General features: G+C 47.4%; 1 protein-coding gene across 1 annotated transcript in view; it reads left to right on the top strand.

The window, feature by feature from the left end:
- LOC115464552 (zinc finger protein 836-like) overlaps positions 1-21497 on the top strand; it is a 98635-nt gene that overhangs the window by 28364 nt on the left and 48774 nt on the right. The window contains exons 6-7 of the mRNA XM_030194918.1: positions 17896-18022; positions 18831-18938. Of these exons, the coding sequence (XP_030050778.1) occupies positions 17896-18022; positions 18831-18938 (235 nt within the window). The remainder of the gene's footprint in view (positions 1-17895; positions 18023-18830; positions 18939-21497) is intronic.

The following is a 21497-nucleotide window of genomic DNA, read 5'->3' as shown; positions in this document are numbered from 1 at the left end:
TGACGTGTAAATTTAAGGAATGCCCCTGATCTGTCCATGACCCCTTTTTGGACCTGTACGTAAAGTGAACATGCATATATCGGCGCCTAAATTTATGCGTGTAAATTTTAAAGCCAGTTAGCACTGATAATTGATGCCCAATTAGCAGTGCTAATTGGCTTGTTATTCAATTAAACTATGTGCTTGCACACGCAATTTAAATGATCATTTATGGAATTTGGGGGGTAAGTGACTTTGACGCATACTTTATAGAATAATGTTGCCCAGAAAAGCCATGGAAAACCCTTTTCAAGACTGTGAGCAACCCCATGGTTTGAAGAGGCAGTGCAAAGTAACATTGCACCCAGACAACCTCTTCATAGCACCAGGCAGATTTCTACAGTGTGCGCAACAGCGGTTTCGCTGTTCTGACAGGTCTGGTTTTAGAGAAGGGCATTGGTAATGAAACAGGTGGGAAATCAGAAGACGAAAGGCAAATATTTGGTTCCAAACAAGGCAACTTTATTGCTAGCAAGTGAACAGCACCGAGTCGTCTCGGGACACTGTGTGTCATAAATCATCTGACACTTACATTTATACTTCCCTACTGGGCCTGCGCATTAGGCCCCTCACACATCATAACTGGCATGCTCAGTAAACAATTGTAGTTCTTACAGTACAAAATTGTAGTCCCAATACGTACACACGTCATAACACTGAAATGATACTGGCAAGAAAAACGAAACTTAGCAGCTTATTCTTCACACACACAATGCTCCTTTCTAGCACAGGAGATAAGGTTCGTTCGGCTCAGGAATGCAGGGCGGGGTGTCAGCACCCACCAAGGTCGTCTATTCAGATGGCGTTGCTACATGCAAGCTGGTCTTGTATAGGCCTTGCTAACTATTGTTACAAGCTATATGTCTAATAGCCCTGCATTCTTGTCTGTACATTAGTAAACAGCAAACTTCGTTTGTTAGTAAACAGTAGAACTGGATAAGGCACAAATGTCCAGTGCAGTAATAAGGTGTGGCTAAACAGCCAGAAGCAGAGGTAGAGTCCATAAGTATAAGTCCATCAGTAGGCACAAAACATGAGGTTGTTCTGTTGGTCACTGTTAGTCAGTAGTGTTCAGGTAGTACCGGCGTTCCACTCCTTCATTCCCCCCTTTTGATACTTGAACATCCATTCTGGTGGAGAGTATCACCTCCATGAACCCTGAAAAGGAAAGAAAGGACAAGGATAGTCAGCAAGGGAGACAACAAGCGAGCCCTAAGCCCTTGCGCAGCCGTTGGTTGCTTCGCCGGGGTTGAGACGGAGGGCCCCTAGTGGAATCCCCCCCCCTTTGTATCCGGTCTTATGCTGACACAAGGGTAATGGCCCCTTAAGTGACTCAGGAGGTGGTGCACGTCAGCCACAAGGTGCTTCATCGTCAGCTTCATCAGACTGGGGAATGGGGGAGTACATCTGGAGAGCCATGAGCTGGGCAGCAGCCCGGCGGTCAGCGATGCTCTCCATGGTGGAGCGGAAACATCTGAAAACAAAGGGAAGAGATAAAGGAATTAGTAAGCAGGACAACAAAAACAGGCCACCCATGACAAGGAGGCCTTGCAGGCTCCCGGAGGTTGGCAACCAGCTGGTTAGGGAGGAAGTCCAGTCCCACGCGCTGTTCCAGGTCTGGACGGGGACGTGGGCTAGTTTGACCATCCGGTCAGTTATCTCTTTGATGACATGGCTCTGGTCATCAATTTGTAAGCAGCAATTACTGAGGTTAAACTTGCCACACACCCCGCCCTCCTGGGCTAAGAGATAGTCAAGAGCCAAGCGATTTTGGTAAACGGCGGTAATGAGCTTAGTGTTCTGTCGAGCTAGGATATTGAGGGCAAGGGCCGAATCGTTAGTAAGGATTTCGAGTACGGCCTGTAGGCGAATAATGCGATTTAGCATGTAGATAGGGGTACGGTACCCGTATGTACCATCTTCAGCCCATGTGGCCGGTCCATAGTAATGAATGATGCGTTCAGGCGGCCACTCGTTGTCTTTCCAATCTCCAATTTGGACTTTGGGCTTGATGTTTGGGAAAGACCGTTTACGTCTGGCAGGGTTATCAGGCCCCTTTTCCACGTATAGGGGGATACCCAAAGTTTCGCCAACTCGCAGGGGCAAAAGGAAAAAGCTAGGTCGAACAGTGCCCAAGAGACAGGTACCGTACCAGCGGGCCGGGAGCTGTTCATAGGCCCTGCGTCCGCAGATATAGTAGTAGCCCGCCGGGGCTACCCACTTGAGGGAGGCGTTTCCTCCGTACGTCCATGTCGTGTTCAAGGTGGGTTCTGTCCAGATAGGCTCCGGGGCGGGCAGGTTGTCTGTTTGCCACCAGGTCGTCCGGCTTCCATTATACTGAAGAACCCCCGTGCAAGCGGAATCTCCCACTGGTACAGAGTAACGCTTCGATGGCGCTCGACTAGCGCAGAGGGTACCTATGATATTTGTTCTCAGGGCCCATTCGTACGGCTTCGGCCGCTGGGGAAAGGTAAGGTTGGTGGTGTTGAGTGCATCCCATGTTTGCTGTCGGATCTCTCTCGCTTCCCAGGGCCATTGTTCACCCATGTCGGTGCCTCCACAGACGAAACAGTTGGCAATTCCCAGGGAGAGGGCAATGTTTTCAGCCAAGTTGAGGAACATATTCCGGGCTTCTGGGGAAATGGGGAATTTAGTCTCGGTCTGTTCAGCACGAGCGATTTCATCGAATACGTCTTGGTAGCCGACGACAGTAGTCTGGTAGTGCGTAGGAGGCTTCGTTTCGAGACTCTGATATATGGTAATATATGTCAACGGATCCATTCCTCCGCCGTCAATGCCGAGGCCCCACGTCCCTCTCCATGGCATGTCGTGTCCTCGAATGGGCCAGTCTAGGGACACATAGTTACCAGAACCTCGACGAAACTCGCCCAGGCCGGTGCATCCGGCATATCCTCCTCCCGTATAAGCACATACTCGGTCCCAGCCCGAGGCTCGAGTGTCGCCGGCGCATGGGAGCCAAACCCACGGGGAGCAGCATCTCATGTCTGGACTGAAGGGGCAGACATACTTGTGGTCGTTAACATATGCCTTACGCCAACTCTGGCTGCCACACTTGCGAGACCAAGGGTGTTTGTCCATGGCGGCACAGACGTCGAAGGTTAGGGTTGCTACAGTTTGGATGCCACCGACAAGGATGCGAGTGGAATTTATGTAATACAGAATGCCATCTCCCTCGACTCCCGGAGGCCCGGCCACATACGCAGGGAGTCCTACGCTGAGGGTGACATTGTAGTATCTCGGCTTGGTAGGGCTATGGCAGATAGTGAGATTTCCTTGGAGGCATCTGTGGAACTGTTGGAGGCCATTCGGAGTGATGAGGGCACAAGTCGGGAGAAGCCGGCAATCGCCTTCCGGGGGCTGCGTCTGGTGAATGAGGGTGGTGACTAGGTGATATCCTCCCTCTATACGATGGCGCACGAGGCGCAAACATTCAGTGCAATTCAGGCTCAGGGTGGCAGGATAGCTCGGGACTGCACACAGGAGAAGGAAGATGGTCAGCATTATATATGTGGTGGGAGGTATCCGAGCTTTTGCAGCAAGAAGATAATGAGGCCCACGATGAAGGCTGCGATAAACAGAGAGCCAAAAACACAGTGGGTCCAGAAGCTGAGTTCCTGTTGCTGGGCAGGCATGAATCTGGTGGTTCACGTCTTTCTTAGAGTCAGCCGTAATGGAGCGTCAGGATGTTGGTGCGCAGTCCAACGCTTCAGGGTGCTGCTAGTGGGAGCAGCAGGTTTCAGTCGGGTCCAATGTATCCACACTGGGCTTCCTGCAATTTTAACAGCGGTTGAAGTCGTTATGAGAACAAGGGAGGGCCCCTTCCATTTGGGCTTTAGGCAGTCAGATTCATCCCACTCTTTTACCCAGACCTCATCTCCTACCCTGAACCGATGTGTGGGATTGGAGAGAACCAAGGGAGCTACTCTTTCAGTGTATTGCTGGATGTCTTGCACTACCTGGTGTAAAGCTCTCATCTGTTTCACTAAGGAACTCTCACCCTGTATCTGCAAGGAGTCGGGAAAGGAGGGTAGTGGTGGTGGCCTAGCATACATCATCTCGTAAGGAGTGAGGCCGGTAGCCTTGGGGGTGCACCTAAGATGCAGCAAGGCCAGTGGGAGCAGGTCGGGCCATTTGGCTTTGGCTTCTTGGCATAGCTTGGCTAGCTGGTTCTTCAGGGATCGGTTAGCCCTCTCCACTACTCCACTGCTTTGGGGTCTCCAGGCACAATGCAACTTCCAATCGAGGCCCAGTCTGGTACTGAGCTGTTGTGTTACTTCGCTAGCGAAGGCGGGACAGTTGTCAGAGTTGATTTGCTTGGGGAGACCATATCTGGGTAGGATTTGATGAAGTAGTAGGGAGGTAACTTCTTTAGCCATTTCCGTTCTAGTGGGCTGGGCTTCAATCCATCCGGTGTAGGTACACACAGCGACGAGGATAGCTTTGTAGCCGCGCGCCGGGGGCATGTGTGTGAAGTCAATCTGGCACACGTGGAAAGGGCTGGTGCCTCGGAGAACATGTCCTGGCATAGGGCCGGGCCCCGTTCGAGGGTTGTTCCGGGCACAAGTCGCGCATCGGCTGGAAGCGTTTTTGGTCCACAGGGATAGTTTGTTGATGTAGTAGGTCTTCTCAAGTAAGCGCCCCAGGGCGTCCCTTCCCAGGTGGGTGCGGTCGTGAGCCTCCTTGGCCACCGTCCAAGCCAAGGCTTCGGGTATCCATACGCGCCCATCCTGTAGTATCCACCAGCCATTGCGTGACTGTAGACCCTCTTGTTGGGCCCATTCCGTTTCTTGGGGGGTGTAGATAGGGGTCTCCGTAGGGAGCTGGACGACGAGTACGGGGTCAGAAGGGTGAGAGGAGTAGGGGAGCTGACTTGCCCTTTTTGCAGCGTCGTCTGCCCGCTGATTTCCCCGGGCAATAGGGTCCGTTCTCCCGGTGTGGGCCCTACAGTGCATCACAGCCACCTTCTTCGGTTTCCATACTGACTCAAGTAACTGGCAGATCTCAGCGGCATTTGCAAGTCCTTTCCCCTCAGCTGTCAGAAATCCCCTCTCCTTGTACAAGGCTCCGTGCACCTGGAGGGTGAGGAAAGCGTATTTGGAGTCGGTGTAGATGTTAACAACCTTTTCTTCAGCCCACTGGAGGGCTCTGGTGAGGGCAATCAGTTCCGCCTTCTGGGCTGACGTTCCGGGCGGCAGAGCCATAGCCTCGATCACGTGGTCCTCAGACACAACAGCATAGCCAGCTCTTCGAATTCCCTCTATCACCTGGCTGCTTCCATCGGTAAAAAGGGTGATCCCCCCTTGCCAGGGTTGGTCCTTCAGGTCAGGTCTGCTCGAGTGCACAGTGGCCATTACCTCCTCACAGTCGTGGAGTGGTGATTCAGGGGCCAGAAGGAGGGTGGCAGGATTAAGGTTGGTTGTGTCCAGGATCCGCACCTCCGGATTTTCGCACAGGAGGGCTTGGTATTTAACCAATCGGGAGTTGGTCATCCACCTAGGTCCGTGGCTCTCGAGTAGGCCGCGGATGGCGTGGGGTGTGGTCACAAAAAGTGTTTGGCCAAACGTGAGTTTATTGGCCTCGTGTATCAGCAGACAGGCCGCCGCAATGCTTCGGAGACAGCCCGGCCATCCTCGTGCCACGTTGTCCATGCTCTTGGAAAGGTATGCTACAGGGCGTTGCCAGGTGCCGACCAGTTGGGTGAGGACTCCAAGTGCCAATCCCTTCTTTTCGTCGATGAACAAGTGGAACGGCTTAGTCACATCTGGCAGTCCGAGCGCTGGTGGGGCCGCAAGGGCATCCTTAAGGTCCTGAAGGGCTTTCAGTTCGCTTTTCTCCCACTGGAGATCTTGGCCCTCGAGTTCAGGCCCCTTCAGTTTGGCATACAAACTGTGGGTCAGGATAGCAAAATTGATGATCCAAATGCGGCAATATCCAGCGGCTCCGAGGAGTGCCCGTAGTTCCTTCTTATTTGCAGGAGTGGGTTGGTCGCGGATGGCTTGGGTTCGGGGGGTACCGAGCCTTCGGGTCCCTTCTCGTAGGCGAAAACCCAGGTATTCGACTTCAATCTCACATATCTGGGCCTTTTTGCGGCTGGCCCGGTACCCCTGAGCTTCCAGGGTTTTCAAGAGGTAAAGGGTAGCTTCTGCACAGTCCGTGTACGTTTCACGGGCCACCAACAGGTCATCCAGGTATTGGACGACCGGCCCGTACTCGTCTTGGTACGTTTTCAGGTCCTGGGCAAGCTGGTCACCAAAGAGGGTGGGGGAGTTCTTGAACCCCTGAGGAAGCCGGGTCCATGTATATTGCTGCTTGGTTCCCGTCTGTAAGTCTTCCCACGTGAAGGCAAACAACTTCTGGCTGTCGGCAGCAAGGGGGATGGAGAAGAAGGCGTCCTTCAGATCAATGACACTATACCACTTGGTCTGGGATGGCACTTGGGCTAGGATGGAGTAGGGGTTTGGTACGAGGGCAACTATGTCGGCTACCTGGTTGTTGACTTTTCTCAGGTCCTGGACGGGTCTGTATTCTGATGTTCCTGGCTTCTTGACGGGCAACAATGGGGTATTCCACGCGGATCTAGTCGGTTTAAGGACCCCTTGTTGAAGGAGTTTCTGTAGGTGAATTTGCATACTATGCCGGGCCGCATAGGGGATATGGTATTGTCCTTGGGTGACAACTTGAGCGTTCGGTTTGAGCTCAATCCAGATAGGGATAGCGTTAACGGCCAGTCCTCCGGGGTTCACTTCTGCCCATACATCAGGCACTTCATCCATTATGGCTCGTCTCTGCTGGGCAAAAGAGGTATTCTGGTCGTAACGGCAGCTGCCAGGCCCTACAGTTGGGGAAGCGTGTAGTCTCCATTCTTCTCTTACCGGGCAGATGAGTGTCACTGGCCGATCTTCAAAGCGAGCTTCCACCTCACCCGTGGTCTTGAACTTCAAGGTGGCCTGGAGCTTACAGAGTAGGTCTCGACCAATTAAGGGGACTGGGCATCCAGGGATGTGTATGAACTGATGGGACACCATCGTCCCTCCGATCTGGACTTGGCGCTCTTTGAGGAGGGGGGCCGCAAGGGATTTCCCGGAGGCTCCCACAATTGGTATAGTTTCTTTCGTGGCTGGGGCTATGGCGGTGGTGATAACAGATCGCTGGGCCCCCGTGTCTAGTAAGGCCTTCATAGATTCTGTCCCCACCCGAATTTCCACCAGAGGGTCAGTGGGGACTCTGCCCTCCCGGTTTCTTCATGCTGTGCTGTCTCGGGTGGCGTCCACAGCCATCTGCCATTCCCTCCGGTCATCCCGTCCTCTCTCTCTTCGGCCCCTTCCCCGGCCTCGCCTGGGGGCCCCCGCACGGTCGCCTGTCTCCTCCTCTCTCTGCCGGTCCCACGATTCCTCTTCTCTCGGGCTGTCCCGTATCTCCTCTGGACAATCAGCCCACCAGTGTCCTTCTTGTCGGCAATTTGCACACTGGTTACGCCCTATGGGGGACCGCGTTCCTCTTGTTCTTCTGCCCCTCCCTCTTGGTCTAGACCTCATTCGTTCTTCCAGCACCGTGGCCAACACATCTGCCTTCTCCCGCATCCGCCTGGTCGATTCCTTCCGGGCCTCCACCTTCTCCTCCTGGTCGCGATATCCGAATACGCGATCAGCTATAGCTTTCAGTTGGCTGAGGCTCATCCCTTCGAACCCCTCCGTTCTCTGTAGCTTTCTTCGTATATCCGGTGCTGACTGGCTAACAAAACTCATAACCACGGTTGGGAGGTTCTTAGGGTCTTCGGGATTTATCGGGCTGTGCCTCCTGAATGCGTCCATAAGTCGTTCAAGGAAGTCCCCTGGACTCTCGTCCTTTTGTTGGACCACACTGTGGATTTTCCCCATGTTGGTAACCTTCTGCTTCCCCTTCTTTAAGGCGGCCAGGTACGCCTGCTGGTATCGGCGGATAAAGGTTTGGCCTTCAGCGGTTCGGTAGTCCCACGTAGGGGCAGCGATGGGCGCCTCCGTTTCTATTAGGTTCTGTAAGTTGGCATGGGCTGGATTAGCATCCCGGATGGCTTGCTCCATATTTTGTTGTAAAAGGCGGCGTTCTTCAGTGGTCAGGATGTGGGCGCTCAACTGCCTAAGGTCTGCCCAAGTCGGATTATAACTGTATATAATGCCTTCCACCAGCTCTACCAACTGCTCGGGTTTCTGGTCGTAGGACGGCCCATGGAATTTCCAGTTATACAAATCGGCACTTGAGAAGGGAACGTGGCTATAAACTGTTGATTCAATGGGCTGGCCCCCCCCTTCCGCCGGGTTAGGGGTATAGGTGGTAGACTGTCGAACTGGGAATAAGTGGGAGGTTCCCCCTTTTCGGCCGGACGGGAGGGCCTGATGCGGACTCGATTGGGGGAACCGAGTAATGTTCTTCACAACCCGTTTACTCTTCCGTATGGTTGCGGGGCCAGGTGACTCAGGTGAGTCTGGACGGGACATCTCTCCGGCATCCGACTCTGACCCGGAAGCCTCAGCGTTATCCGGGCCCTCCTCCAGGCTCGCGATGTCGGGGTATATCGGGGCATATGGCGGTGGTGCGATGTCATCTTCGTATGCTTCCGCCGTAGCAAGTATCGGGGCTTTTGGAGGTTTCTTTTCGGGCAAACCCTGAACTTTCCCTGGGGTTTTCTTTGGGGGTTTCATTCTAGAAAGTGTGTTGGTCGTACTGGGCGTAGCTCCTGCCTTACCAATGGTAGCAGGGGGCGTGGTCTCAGTGGCTTCAGCGCTAGGGGCGGTAGGCCGTATGGGGGCGGTCCCTGCGGCCTTCGGGACGGCAGCGGTTGCCGAGCTTTGGAGAGCGAAGGCATGGGTCGGCAGGGTTTTAAGTTTAGTTTTCCGGCCCTTTCTCTGCTTTACCAACATGAGGGCGGCCTTTTCTACCTTTCGTTGGGCCCAAGCCGGCGGATCCCGGACTACATCCAACCACGCTTCTATGTATGGAATGTCCTCGGGACAGCCTGGGTTTCCCTCGACTATAACAATATTCATGACCGCCGCCACTTTTTCATACTCGAATGACCCTTCCGGGGGCCATCCAGCAATTCCTAGCCCTGGCCACATAAATTGACATCTCTGTATCATCCCGGCCCTGCTACATTTACCTAGGTCGAACACTTCGCTAAAGTGTTCCGTCATTAAATCTAACGGTGAAGACCCACCCCCGCCCATCCTAACCTGAGTGCCAAAGGACAGGTGACGGACAAAAGGGGAAAGGGGCGGTGGAGGAGTAAGGGGTCTCGTTCCACCAGACACAGAAGGGTCAACACTCGGCCTGACCAGGACGCGGTCGCCCGGCCTGGAACTGCAAGCCCATTCACACACTTTCATACGCCACAAGAAACCCTCCCGTTCGCCGCTCGGTTTCGTCGTCGGAGCCTAGTGAGTTTCGGGACCTAGTCGGATACCAATAGTCCGTATTAGTCACTGGCTAAAAGAGGGTGATCACGCCTCTTCTTCGGTCCTTACTGGGCCGGTCACTACGTAGAGTATACTCGCCTGTCCGCCGGGGTCGCAGGCCGCGCCGTCGTACGCTTCTCTCTGAAATAGAAAAAGGTGCCTTGTCGGAACCACACAGCCCCCTCTACAGTCAGGCGGAGTTGATCGGCCCTCCTCCGGGAGATGGACGCTGAAATCAGCGGTGGCCACTCACCACCTTCTCGGGTGGGGGTCGATGACCCGATCCGACCGCAGTGGGGGAGGGGAAGAATATAATCCGATTCCCCTTTCTACTTCCGTCCCATCTGGGGTGCCAATGAAACAGGTGGGAAATCAGAAGACGAAAGGCAAATATTTGGTTCCAAACAAGGCAACTTTATTGCTAGCAAGTGAACAGCACCGAGTCGTCTCGGGACACTGTGTGTCATAAATCATCTGACACTTACATTTATACTTCCCTACTGGGCCTGCGCATTAGGCCCCTCACACATCATAACTGGCATGCGCAGTAAACAATTGTAGTTCTTACAGTACAAAATTGTAGTCCCAATACGTACACACGTCATAACACTGAAATGATACTGGCAAGAAAAACGAAACTTAGCAGCTTATTCTTCACACACACAATGCTCCTTTCTAGCACAGGAGATAAGGTTCGTTCGGCTCAGGAATGCAGGGCGGGGTGTCAGCACCCACCAAGGTCGTCTATTCAGATGGCGTTGCTACATGCAAGCTGGTCTTGTATAGGCCTTGCTAACTATTGTTACAAGCTATATGTCTAATAGCCCTGCATTCTTGTCTGTACATTAGTAAACAGCAAACTTCGTTTGTTAGTAAACAGTAGAACTGGATAAGGCACAAATGTCCAGTGCAGTAATAAGGTGTGGCTAAACAGCCAGAAGCAGAGGTAGAGTCCATAAGTATAAGTCCATCAGTAGGCACAAAACATGAGGTTGTTCTGTTGGTCACTGTTAGTCAGTAGTGTTCAGGTAGTACCGGCGTTCCACTCCTTCAGTAAGGGGGAGGAACTAGAGATGAAGACAGAATCTGGGAACAGCTCTGATACAATCCCTTGCTGAAGCTGCAAAAAGTGAATCCGTACAAGTGTGAGAAGTGCTACATTAAAAATTCACACCTAAAATTGCATCAGAGAAGCCACATGGGGGTTTATGAACTCCAGAAAGCTCTCTTTGGCATAAGGCAAGTACTACAGTGAGCATTAGCAGTAAATTTGAGAGACTGAGATCATACTCCACATGCCCTAGCTTAGGAGGTTCATTCCTATCATGGTATACACAAAACTAACCAACTAGCAGAAATTGGTGTCTGCGGGAAGAGCTTCAACCATTGTGTAACTATTGTCCATCAGAGGACTCACATTCTTTTTGGACTTCTTTAGATATGGTCTCTAGGTTTTATTAGTCAGTCTGGACACATGGGCCTGCTAAAGAGAGATATAGAAAGATATTACTGACCTCCTCTTATGTGTCTCTGCTGGTTCAATTTGTGAAAGGGATTGTCCTTGTGCACCACAACTTTAAGTGTATGTCATGCAAAGATATCTCAGAAGCCAGCCAAAGTTGTTGAATTTTCGTGATACAGTGTAAAAAAACATAGTTTCCTACCAGGTCATAGACCAGGGCTTCTCAGCCCAATGCTTGGCCAGCCAGTCATGTTTTCCTTTCAGGACACCCATAATGAATATGCATGAGATAGATTTGCAAAAAATGGAGGTAGTGCATGCAATATCTCATACATTGTCATTGACTATCCTGAAAAACCTTGCTGGCTATGTGTGTACCATATTCTATAGATCAGTATAGAAAAATGAGCACAAAATACATAGTTTATAAGTGTTTTTTTCTACCAGGTACAATTTTTAAGCTGTTTTAGTGATATTTAATTATATCTAGATATGCTATGGGAAGCTTTGAAGTAAATAAAAAAAAAAATAGAATGAAATCCCATATCCTCCAATTTTTAAGGCACTGCCTATTCGACTGGAATAGCATTAGACTGTTTACAAATGGACCATGCATAGGCAGTCCTTTATTTTATTTTGTTTGTTCTATATAAAACATCATGATTTATTAAGTATATGTATATTTACTGATGGTTGTTATATTTCTCATTTAAAATAAAAATATTTACACACAAAAAAAAAAACAAGCAAAAAAAAAAGCTGTTGCTATTGTTGTCAATAGCATTTTGCCATTGTTTTCGGTGAACTACTGGCTTCAGCCCATATAATGGGCAAGATAGGCTCATGCCGTCTCCAGTCCCTTGGGGAACACCCGTCGCTGACTGCCGTTCTGGGCATGCGCAATAGAAACCTCTCGGCATAGGGTAGCTTCGTGCGCACGCTGCTGCGGTCCTGCGCATGCTCAGTCAGCCGTTCCCGGGATGCTGCTGTGCCGCTGACTGGTGGTGTGAGCATGCGCGATAGGACAAGTCCATAGGGTGCTGGTGGTGGGGAGCTAGACATGGCTGGTATTGATGCAGAAGCGTTTTACCTTGGGTTATTCTCCGTTTGAAGTCCAGAGCTCGGGGGCCTGAGACTTGCAGATCCTCCCTGATGATTCCCTCGAAGGAAGGGAGAGAAGAGAAAGGAATGCAAGAGCTTTAATCTGCAGAAAACTCCCTGAGAGACCCAAGAGCCATCATTGCCAGAACTGCAAAGGAAAGAGGGGGGAGGGGGTCACCCACTCGCAAGAAGAGCCACAAACAGAAAGAGACCCAGGGACGCACAGATTTGCAGAGAAATGCACACGTCATTTTCCTCTTTATGAAAGTCTTGTTGCAAAAAATTTGCAACAACACGGAAATAACCCAGGCCCACAAATCATTCTGGTTACTGGGTGCATTTCTTTGTGGTGCACCAATATTTGGCATTGTCCTCCCTTTGATATCTCCCCAAGCAAAGAGACAGGTACGCTTAGAACAAGGGAGACATACAAGAACACACAAATATGTACTCCCTGATGTTCACGCAGGAGTATGAACAGGTAAGGAAGCATACTTGATAAAAGTTGATACGTGTGGGGAGTGTGATGGAGGGGAGGCTTGCCCTAAATGTGTGAGTGACCTGACTTGCACCAGTGTGGAGAGGAGTGGAAGAGCTACTTCACTTACCCTATACATAATCCCCTTAATTCTAGAAACTTGCATGCACAAATTTGTGTGTACAGTTTGTAGAATAAGGTAAATTGCAAGCATAATGCTGGATTAATTAGCTGCTGATTGCAAGTTATGCACAAAACTGTGTCGATATTGTATAAGGTGCATGCTCAAATTCCAGAGTGTGCAACTCTCAAGGGGGGTCTGGGCATGGTTAAAGGGGGCATTTATAAATAATGTGTGAGTTAATAAATACTAGCATTTGCGAGACTGTTGTTTACAGCAGTGGTCTCCAGCCTTTTTCGTGTAAAGGGCCACAGTGTGAATACAAGAAAGCTCTGAGGTCCACCAAAATATTTCAAGTTTACACATATAAGTCTATGCTAGTTAAATATTACTGAATTTGTAAATTGCCTTTTACCTGCTTTTTCAGACGGGTGTTAAACCATTAACACTAATAATGGTCCTACAACACTTCAAGCATATGTTTTAAAACCTCACTTTATTTTGACTTGTCAACAGTAGCAAATATAAATGAAACTCCTGAGTGACACACCTAAGAGAGATTGTTTGCAGTTACTATATCAAGTGATTATTAAACATGAAATATTGATTTTACACCAAAGGATATATTTACATTCACTTATCTGTGGCTCGTTAGCTGTAGCAAATACAACTGTGGCAAATACCATTAATGAAATACCTGTGTCTGCATCGGTGTTCCCTCTAAAGTGAGCATGTGAACAATTGCCCATACAAATCAGGAGCGTTGCTCATTTCAGAGGGATGCAGGAACAAATTTTTTACTGCCTCACACGAATGGTAAAAAGTTATGTTCCCGCAGTAAAAAAAATTCCTTTCCTCCCTTCCCATCTTCCTTCACGCAGGTCTCACAGGATCCTGGAGCCAGCAGCGATTCACACACAGAAAGTGATCGTCTCCGTGGCCTTCCTCCTGCTGCGTCCCGCCCTTCACTATAACTTCCTGTTTAGCGTCAAAACAGGAAGTTGCAGTAGAGAGGGCGCGGAGGTGGCCTCATGACTGTGAATCGCTGCCGGCTGCAGTAACCCAAGGAGGTTGGATAAAAACAGTAGACAGCTGGCTGCTGCATCTATGTTGTATCATTTTATTTAATCTCACATATATTTCCAGGTTTGACACAGTATACTCATTACAGGGACAAAATATAAGCAAACCAGTGGACTGCATTAGGGGCTTATAGCCCATTTAGTTATGTTTAAACAAATGAGAGATCTGCATGAAAGTACATAAGTAATGCCATACTGGGAAAAGACCAAGGGTCCATCGAGCCCAGCATCCTATCCACGACAGCGGCCAATCCAGGCCAAGGGCACCTGGCAAGCTTCCCAACGTACAAACATTCTATACATGTTATTCCCGGAATTGTGGATTGTTCCTAAGTCCATTTAGTCCATCTTTATTATTTTGACTTACGAAAACCATGTGTCTCTGAAACATGCTGAAAACAGAATAATCCATTTACAAAAGAGATGAAGTGAAGTTGTGATTCCATGTTCCCCACTGAAAGGAGAGTTTAATTTTACTTCCAGTCTTTATAAAACCAGGCTTCCCAGGGCAGATTACAATAGTTAAGATGAACCCATCAGTAAACAGGATATCCTCATAGAAATGTGGCCATGGGGCTCATTTTCAAAGCACTTAGCCTTCCAAAGTTCTATAGAAACCTATGGAACTTTGGAAGGCTAAGTGCTTTGAAAATATGCCTCTATGTATTATTGTATTGTATAGAACAGTGTAGAAAAAGGAGCACAAAATACAGCCTTTATTAGTGCTTTTCCACCAGCTACAATAATTTTTGAAGCTGTTTTAGTGATATTCAGTTTTGATTTCATGGTTATTTATATCTACATATGGAAAGCTTTTAAATAAATTAAAAAGCTGTCGAATAAGTTAAAAAAAATATTTTGTTCTCCACCTTTTAAGGCACTGCCTACCCAACTGGAACATTTTTTTACTTTTTACAGATGGACCATGCAGATAGCTTGGGGAGACCCGCTCCACCCCTCTTTTTTTGGCTGTTTGGCTATTTTCAGCACTCACTTGAAAAATATTTTGCATGCAGCAGGTCGCTCCTTAGAGGAAACACTGGTCCACATATTGTTTTAATCTTTAAATGATTGGCAGACTTATATACTGCTCTAAATTGGACAAAAATGAAACAAAGGCTTGAAGACCAGATGTTCCCCAAACAACTACAGTGGCACCTAAACATTAAATAAATTATTGCATATGCTTGATGTGAAGGAAAAGGTCTCATCAGTCACCCAGTCTGTTACTCCATTCATATAGCTTGAAGGGGCAGATTTAAGACTGCGGGAGATAAATGTAATCATCGACCAAAAACCACCACCGTCCTACAAATCATATGCAGTGCACAAAATGTTAATTAAACTAATGGAAACTGTGTAAAATAACAAGCAGTGCTTAAAAAAACAAGGCAATGTGATACTTAGCTGTAGAGAATGTCACGGGGACAAAGTTTGTCTCCAACCCCGCCCTGTCCTCGTGGGTTCTGTCTCCGTCCCCACCCCATCCCCGCAGGTTCTGTCTCCATCCCCGCCCCCGCAGGCCCTGTTTCCATCTCTGCCCCATCCCCGTGGGCTCTGTCCTCATCTGCAGAAGCCTTGAACACATGATTTTATATTTAAATCTTTTTATTAAAATATATATAAAATATAAAGTACTTATGTACTTTTGTAATTGGTAATAATTAGAATTTACGCACACAACTCGCTAAACATATTCTGTAATGAACTGCGCCTAAATTGTAATGCATGCAGTTCAAAATGAGCATGGCTGTGGGCGAGGAAATGGGTGTTTTGTGTGCATTCCCAAATTTACATGCGTAGTTATAGAATATGACCCAGTGTGTGTAAATCTACGCACAGGGATCCATTTTCATTGGTGTAAATGGAGGCACATAGTTTTAAGCACTGGGATATCAACTAAGTGTGTTCTATATACTGTGCTTAAATCTAGGCGCCACGTATAGAACACGCTTAGGCGCAAGTACGTAAGTGTTGCCACACTGGGAGAGACCAAAGGTCCATCAAGCCCAGCATCCTGTTTCCAACAGTGGCCAATCCAGGTCACAAATACCTTGCAAGATCCCAAAAAAGTACAAAACATTTTATACTGCTTATCCCAGAAATAGTGGATTTTCCCCAAGTCCAATTTAATAGTGGTCTGTGGACTTTTCCTTTAGGAAGCCGTCCAAACCATTTTTTTTAAACTCTGGAGGAGTGGCCTAGTGGTTAGGGTGGTGGACTTTGGTCCTGGGGAACTGAGTTCGATTCCCACTTCAGGCACAGGCAGCTCCTTGTGACTCTGGGCAAGTCACTTAACCCTCCATTGCCCCATGTAAGCCGCATTGAGCCTGCCATGAGTGGGGTACAAATAAAATAAAAAATAAAATAACCACATTTTCCTTTCCAATAGATCATTTGTTTTAGATTTCCTGTTTTATGTATGTGCATTTCAATATTCCTTTTGTAGGGCAACATTTTCCAAAATTATAGTTACCTGATGCTGGGGTTCCCCTTAGGAGTTGGCACCCAAGAAACAGATCTAGTTGTTGTCATGGACAATACGCTGAAATCTTCTGTCCAGTGTGCGGCGGCTGCCAAAAAAACAAACAAGATGCTAGGAATTATTAGGAAAGGGATGCAAAATAAGACCAAGAATATTATAATGCCTCTGTATCGCTGTATGATGCGACCTCACCTTGAGTATTGCATTCAGTTCTGGTCACCGTATCTCAAAAAAGATATAGTGGAATTATAAAAGGTTCAAAGAAGAGCGACCAAAATGATAAAGGGGATGGAACTCCTCTCGTATGAGGAAAGGCTAAAGAGGTTAGGGCTCTTCAGCTTGGAAAAGAGACAGCTGAATGGGGATATGACTACAAAATCCTGAGTGGTATAGAACAAGTAGAAGTGAATCGATTTTTCTTTCACTCTTTCAAAAAGTACAAAGACCAGGTGACAGTCGATGAAATTACATGGATGTTCACTCAAAGAATAGTTAAGCTCTGCAACTCTCTGCTGGAGGATGTGGTAATAGCAGTTAGTGTATCTAGGTTTAAAAAAAAGTTTGGACAAGTTCCTGGAGGAAATGTCCATAGTCTGTTGAGACAGACATGGGGAAGCTACTGCTTGCCCTGGTATTGGTAGCATGGAATATTGCTACTAATTGGGTTTCTGCCAGGAACTTGTGACCTGGATTGGCCACTGTTGGAAGCAGGATATTGGGTTAGATGGACCATTGGTCTGACCCAGTATGGCTATTTGCCACCTTTGTGGCTAACGCAGGATCACTTGCCACCTTCTAAACAGGAGGCGTTAAGGCCTTCTGCACGAATGCCAAGCACAGAATTTAGGATGGTACCTATAACAGATTCTCTTCCTGCTTGGATTTTTTTATCAGGTCAATTTGAAAATGGTACAGAGATGTTACAGGTGCTTTCGAAACAAAAGAGGGTAAAATACAAGACTCCCACAGAGAGAAACAACAAAGGAAACAAAAATGAGTGGAAGTGGCCAAATTCCCTGGATAAGATTAAACAAAGCTTTTATTGACACTTGCACGGTCCCAAAGACACATACGCTTAGTACATGGACCCAACACCGGCCCTGTTTCAGCTATCAAGCCTTCGTCAGGAGTCCTGTGACTTAGTGCATGATCTGAAAATCAGATTGTTTTTTGAACATCATTAAAGTACCATGTGTGAACATAGCAAGGCAAATTGAATTCTCATAAACATCTGACGGTGGCTTTAAAAAAAGTCCGGCAGCATCTGTAGTGGCAAATTCAAATCTCATAAACATCCGACAGGCCATTGTTGGATGTTTATGAGAGTAGAATTTGCCTTGCTATGTTTGCACTTTATTTTTTACACATCGTTACACATCTGATTTTCGGATCATGCACTAGGTCACTGGACTCCTGATGAAGACTTGATAGCCGAAACACTGCCCCTGTTGGGTCCATGTACCAAGCTTATGTGTCTTTTAAAGCTTTGTTAAATTTTATTGTGGAACTAACTCAGGTTTCGGCCCACTCATTTTTGTTTGCATATGCTTCCCAAGCAGCCCATAGGTCCTTTTGCCAGTAATGCCCCACGAGCGATGCTTTTCTGCCCAGACTTACACGCCGCAGGCCTCATGAAGGAGAACAAGCTGAGAATCCCGTCTTACTTCCTTTCCAGATCTCGGTCACCTTCAGAGACGTGGTGGCCTGCTTCTCGGAGGAGGAGTGGGAAGCGTTGAAAGAGTGGCAGAAGGAGCTGTACAGGAACGTTATGAACGAGATTCACGGAACCCTCATTTCTCTGGGTGAGGAACTCTCGAGTCATATTTCTCATGATTATAATCGTACAATGAAAACATCAACTGCCTCTGAAGTCACTTTTTGATTTGATGAATTCTTAGGATGTTTTTTTTAAGCTTAATTTTATTTGTACGTTTGTCTCAGTTTGCTTGTGTTCTAAATCAAGGGCAGCTATTTTTTTCCGTGGCATAGCTAATTTCACGATCAAGTTGGAGCAGCAACTCATTCTAATAAAGCGCTTGTAGAGTATCAGGTCCATTTAAACAGCTCACTGCTTCATTGGCTAGTACATCAATGTTATCTTCCTTGCTTCATTCCCTCCTTTTCCAAACCCTTACACCTTCCTAATTTTATCATGGTGTTGGCTGGTCCTGAGGGGACCCATTCTACATCATGGGCAGTTCCCTCTCTCGTGACTGGGCCTGTGTATTCCTCATTTGACATTTGGATTTTGCTCACACCTTTTCTAGTAGTAGCTCAAGGCGAGTTACTAGGTATTTTCCCTGTTGGGCTCTCAATCTGATTTTGTACCTGAGTCATTGGCTTTTGCCCCTGGTGGCTGGTTTACGTTTTTATGTACGACTGGTGCAATGATATGTCATTTCGCGATATAGCTTTGTTTCTGACTTTCACTCTCAGACCATGTATTGTAACTGTATTGTTTCAGCTTTTTTCTTTTTCGTTCTTTATCTGAGTTTTATACATATATGAATGTTTGTGATGAGGAAGGGGGTGTATCAGGCTTTGAATAAACTTGCAGCTTAGGCCATTCTGTGGCAGATTTTAAGTTCAAATCTGTCTTCTCCTGCGCAGGTTATGCAATCGCCAATCCCGACATTTTATTCAGGATCAAGCGGCAAGAGGAGCCACACGCATGGGCCTCCTCGGGGGGAAAAGATGGCATCAGTGTTTCCTCTGTGGGTAAGAAGGATGTGGTCATACGTTCTTAGGTGGCTGAACCCTCGTTCCAGAAGCTGGAAAACCTGGTTCCTACTCTTTTAATAAGTGGCTTATGGGGGGGGGGGGGGGGACTCACACAAGAAATTGTTTATCAAAAATCCACTTGTGGACATGGGTTGCAAGTAGGTCCACGAGTGGTTCACGGAAATGAAACGGCTTCGAGTTTTCTGTATTTAGAGAGTTTCCCATTGTTCGTAATTTTCCAGTAAATTCTGGAGCATAGATGTCTCATAGTTAAATGTAGAGAGTCACAGACTCTGTCTGAAATATTTGATATGCAGTTTGACAGATGATCTTGATGCCCACCAAGTGTCCAGGAACACAAATTTCTAAACATTTTTAAGGCACCGCTGAAGGAAAAGGATGGCTGAATGATACGACCCCTACCATGTACAGACCAATAAACTGGCTATCATAGAAACAGTAGAGGCAAGAAAACATAGAACATAGTCTGATAATCACACAAATCACTTATAGCATAAATATGTAATAAACATTAAGTATAGTCTGATAAATCACTTAGACTAAAATATTTGTATTCGATTCTGCCCAGAATAGTGCCCCGAATAGATTATTCGTATTCAGCCGAATAGCAATTTAAATTTGAATACGAATAATCCAGGGCTCTACTGTGCTAAATCCTACTGAAATAAATATTTGATTTCTGATTTCACTTTGCTTCATTTATTATTTGTTATGTTAAAACTCAGTGCCCATTTTTCGGCATTCTTATTCGGCCATATAATATTTTTCATTATTTGTATTTGGCTGAACAGGAAAGTATGCTGTTCAGCACAGCTGCAGCTTAAAAACACTGCAAATAGGTGGGAAAATGTGGGATACAAATGTAACTAAATAAATCCTATATAATAATTCTCACCTCCAACGTTCGGTCTCTGCCTGGGACCGTGGTTCCGTGGTCTGATTCCGGCAGTAGATCAGTGCAGTGGCGTTCCTAGGGGGGCTGACACCCGGGGCGGATCGCCGATGCTCCCCGCCCCCCGGGTGCAGCGCCCCCCCCGGATGCAGTGTGACCCCCCCCCCCCCGGCAAAGGGACCCCCCCTGCGAAAGAACCCCCCGCTCGGGTGGCGCCTGAATGAACGACAGACAGGCACGCGTGGCACCCCCCCCCCCCCCAGCGGCGTGCACCCGGGGTGGACCGCACCCACTGCCCCCCCCCCCCCCCCCCCAGCAACGCCACTGGATCAGTGAGGGTGGGACCACAGGAACAGCTGAAACAGAAGCGAAAGAAGAGGCTGTGTGAAACGTGCGGGAGGTAAAAACGTGCAGGAGGGGGGGAGGGGGGTCCTGAAATGACAGGGAAGGGAAGGGGGGGGTCATGAAACTACAGAGGGGGGTCCTGGAACTCATATGTGAAGAAGTGGGAGGGGTTTCAGGAAATCAGACGGGTGGAAGGGGGGAGGGGAAGGGGGTTCAGCAAACTCTTGGTCTCGCTATGTCTCACATATGCACTCGCACACACTGTCATTCTGACACACACACACACTCACAGACACAATCGCAACCAATCTCACTCTCTCTCTGACACACACACACACTCGCACAGTCACTCTCTCTCACACAGTCACTCTCACACACACTCTCAAACATACACACTACAAGGAAAACCTTGCTAGCACCCGTTTCCTTAAAAACTGAAACGGGCCTTTTTTACTAGTATACCATAAAATAAGCATAGAACATAGTCTGATGAACAGATAAATTACATAGATCACATGTACACAACAATAAATGTAGAACGTATTCCTATAATCAGATAAATCACTATTTGTTTTATTTATTTCTATATTTATATTCCTCACTGTCTTGCAAATTCTAGGCGGAGCACAATATAACATACAGAATAATTAAAATCATTAACAGAAAACAATAACAAACAGGACAAATTTTGACAATACAATATTATCATCAGCATACTACAAGCCATATACCTGCAGTTCAGATGTTGATTTTACTCTAAATCGCCATAACAAGACCTTTTTTTAAAATTGGAGCTTTTTTTTTTTAATCAAAATCTTCCTGAAGTCAGTCAGTTTTCTACCAGATCCTGCAGATCACAGAGACCTTGAGGGGTTGATGTAGATGTAGTTACAGGAGAAATCTGTCCACATAATACTTCAAAAAACAAAAAAAGAATCTTGTATCAAAGTTGTGATTCTGTAGGTAATCAAGGTTGGTGTAATATGATCATATCTCTTTTGTATACGGCACTCCCTTCTTGCCTCTAAGGGGGGAGCTGAAGAGACTTTAAAAAGCTAGCCCTTCTGGCAAAGGAAAAACACTTTAGAGTTCAGTCAGTTTTTCTCTTTTATAATAATGCTAAAATGTATTAGAGTAAATAAATGGTTACAATAAAAATTCTTTTATCCCAGTATTACAGAAAATTGAATTCTTATTTATATCAGTCAAAATTTCAGTATAAGGAAAATACAATCTCTCTCTCTGTTTCCTTCGGAAGCTATCAGACTCTGACTCATACAAAATGTGCTTAATTTTGT

This window comes from Microcaecilia unicolor, chromosome 3 (assembly GCF_901765095.1).
Source record: "Microcaecilia unicolor chromosome 3, aMicUni1.1, whole genome shotgun sequence".
NCBI lineage: Eukaryota > Metazoa > Chordata > Amphibia > Gymnophiona > Siphonopidae > Microcaecilia > Microcaecilia unicolor.
The sequence above is the reverse complement of the archived record's forward strand: the minus strand, read 5'-3'. Positions and strand labels throughout refer to the sequence as shown.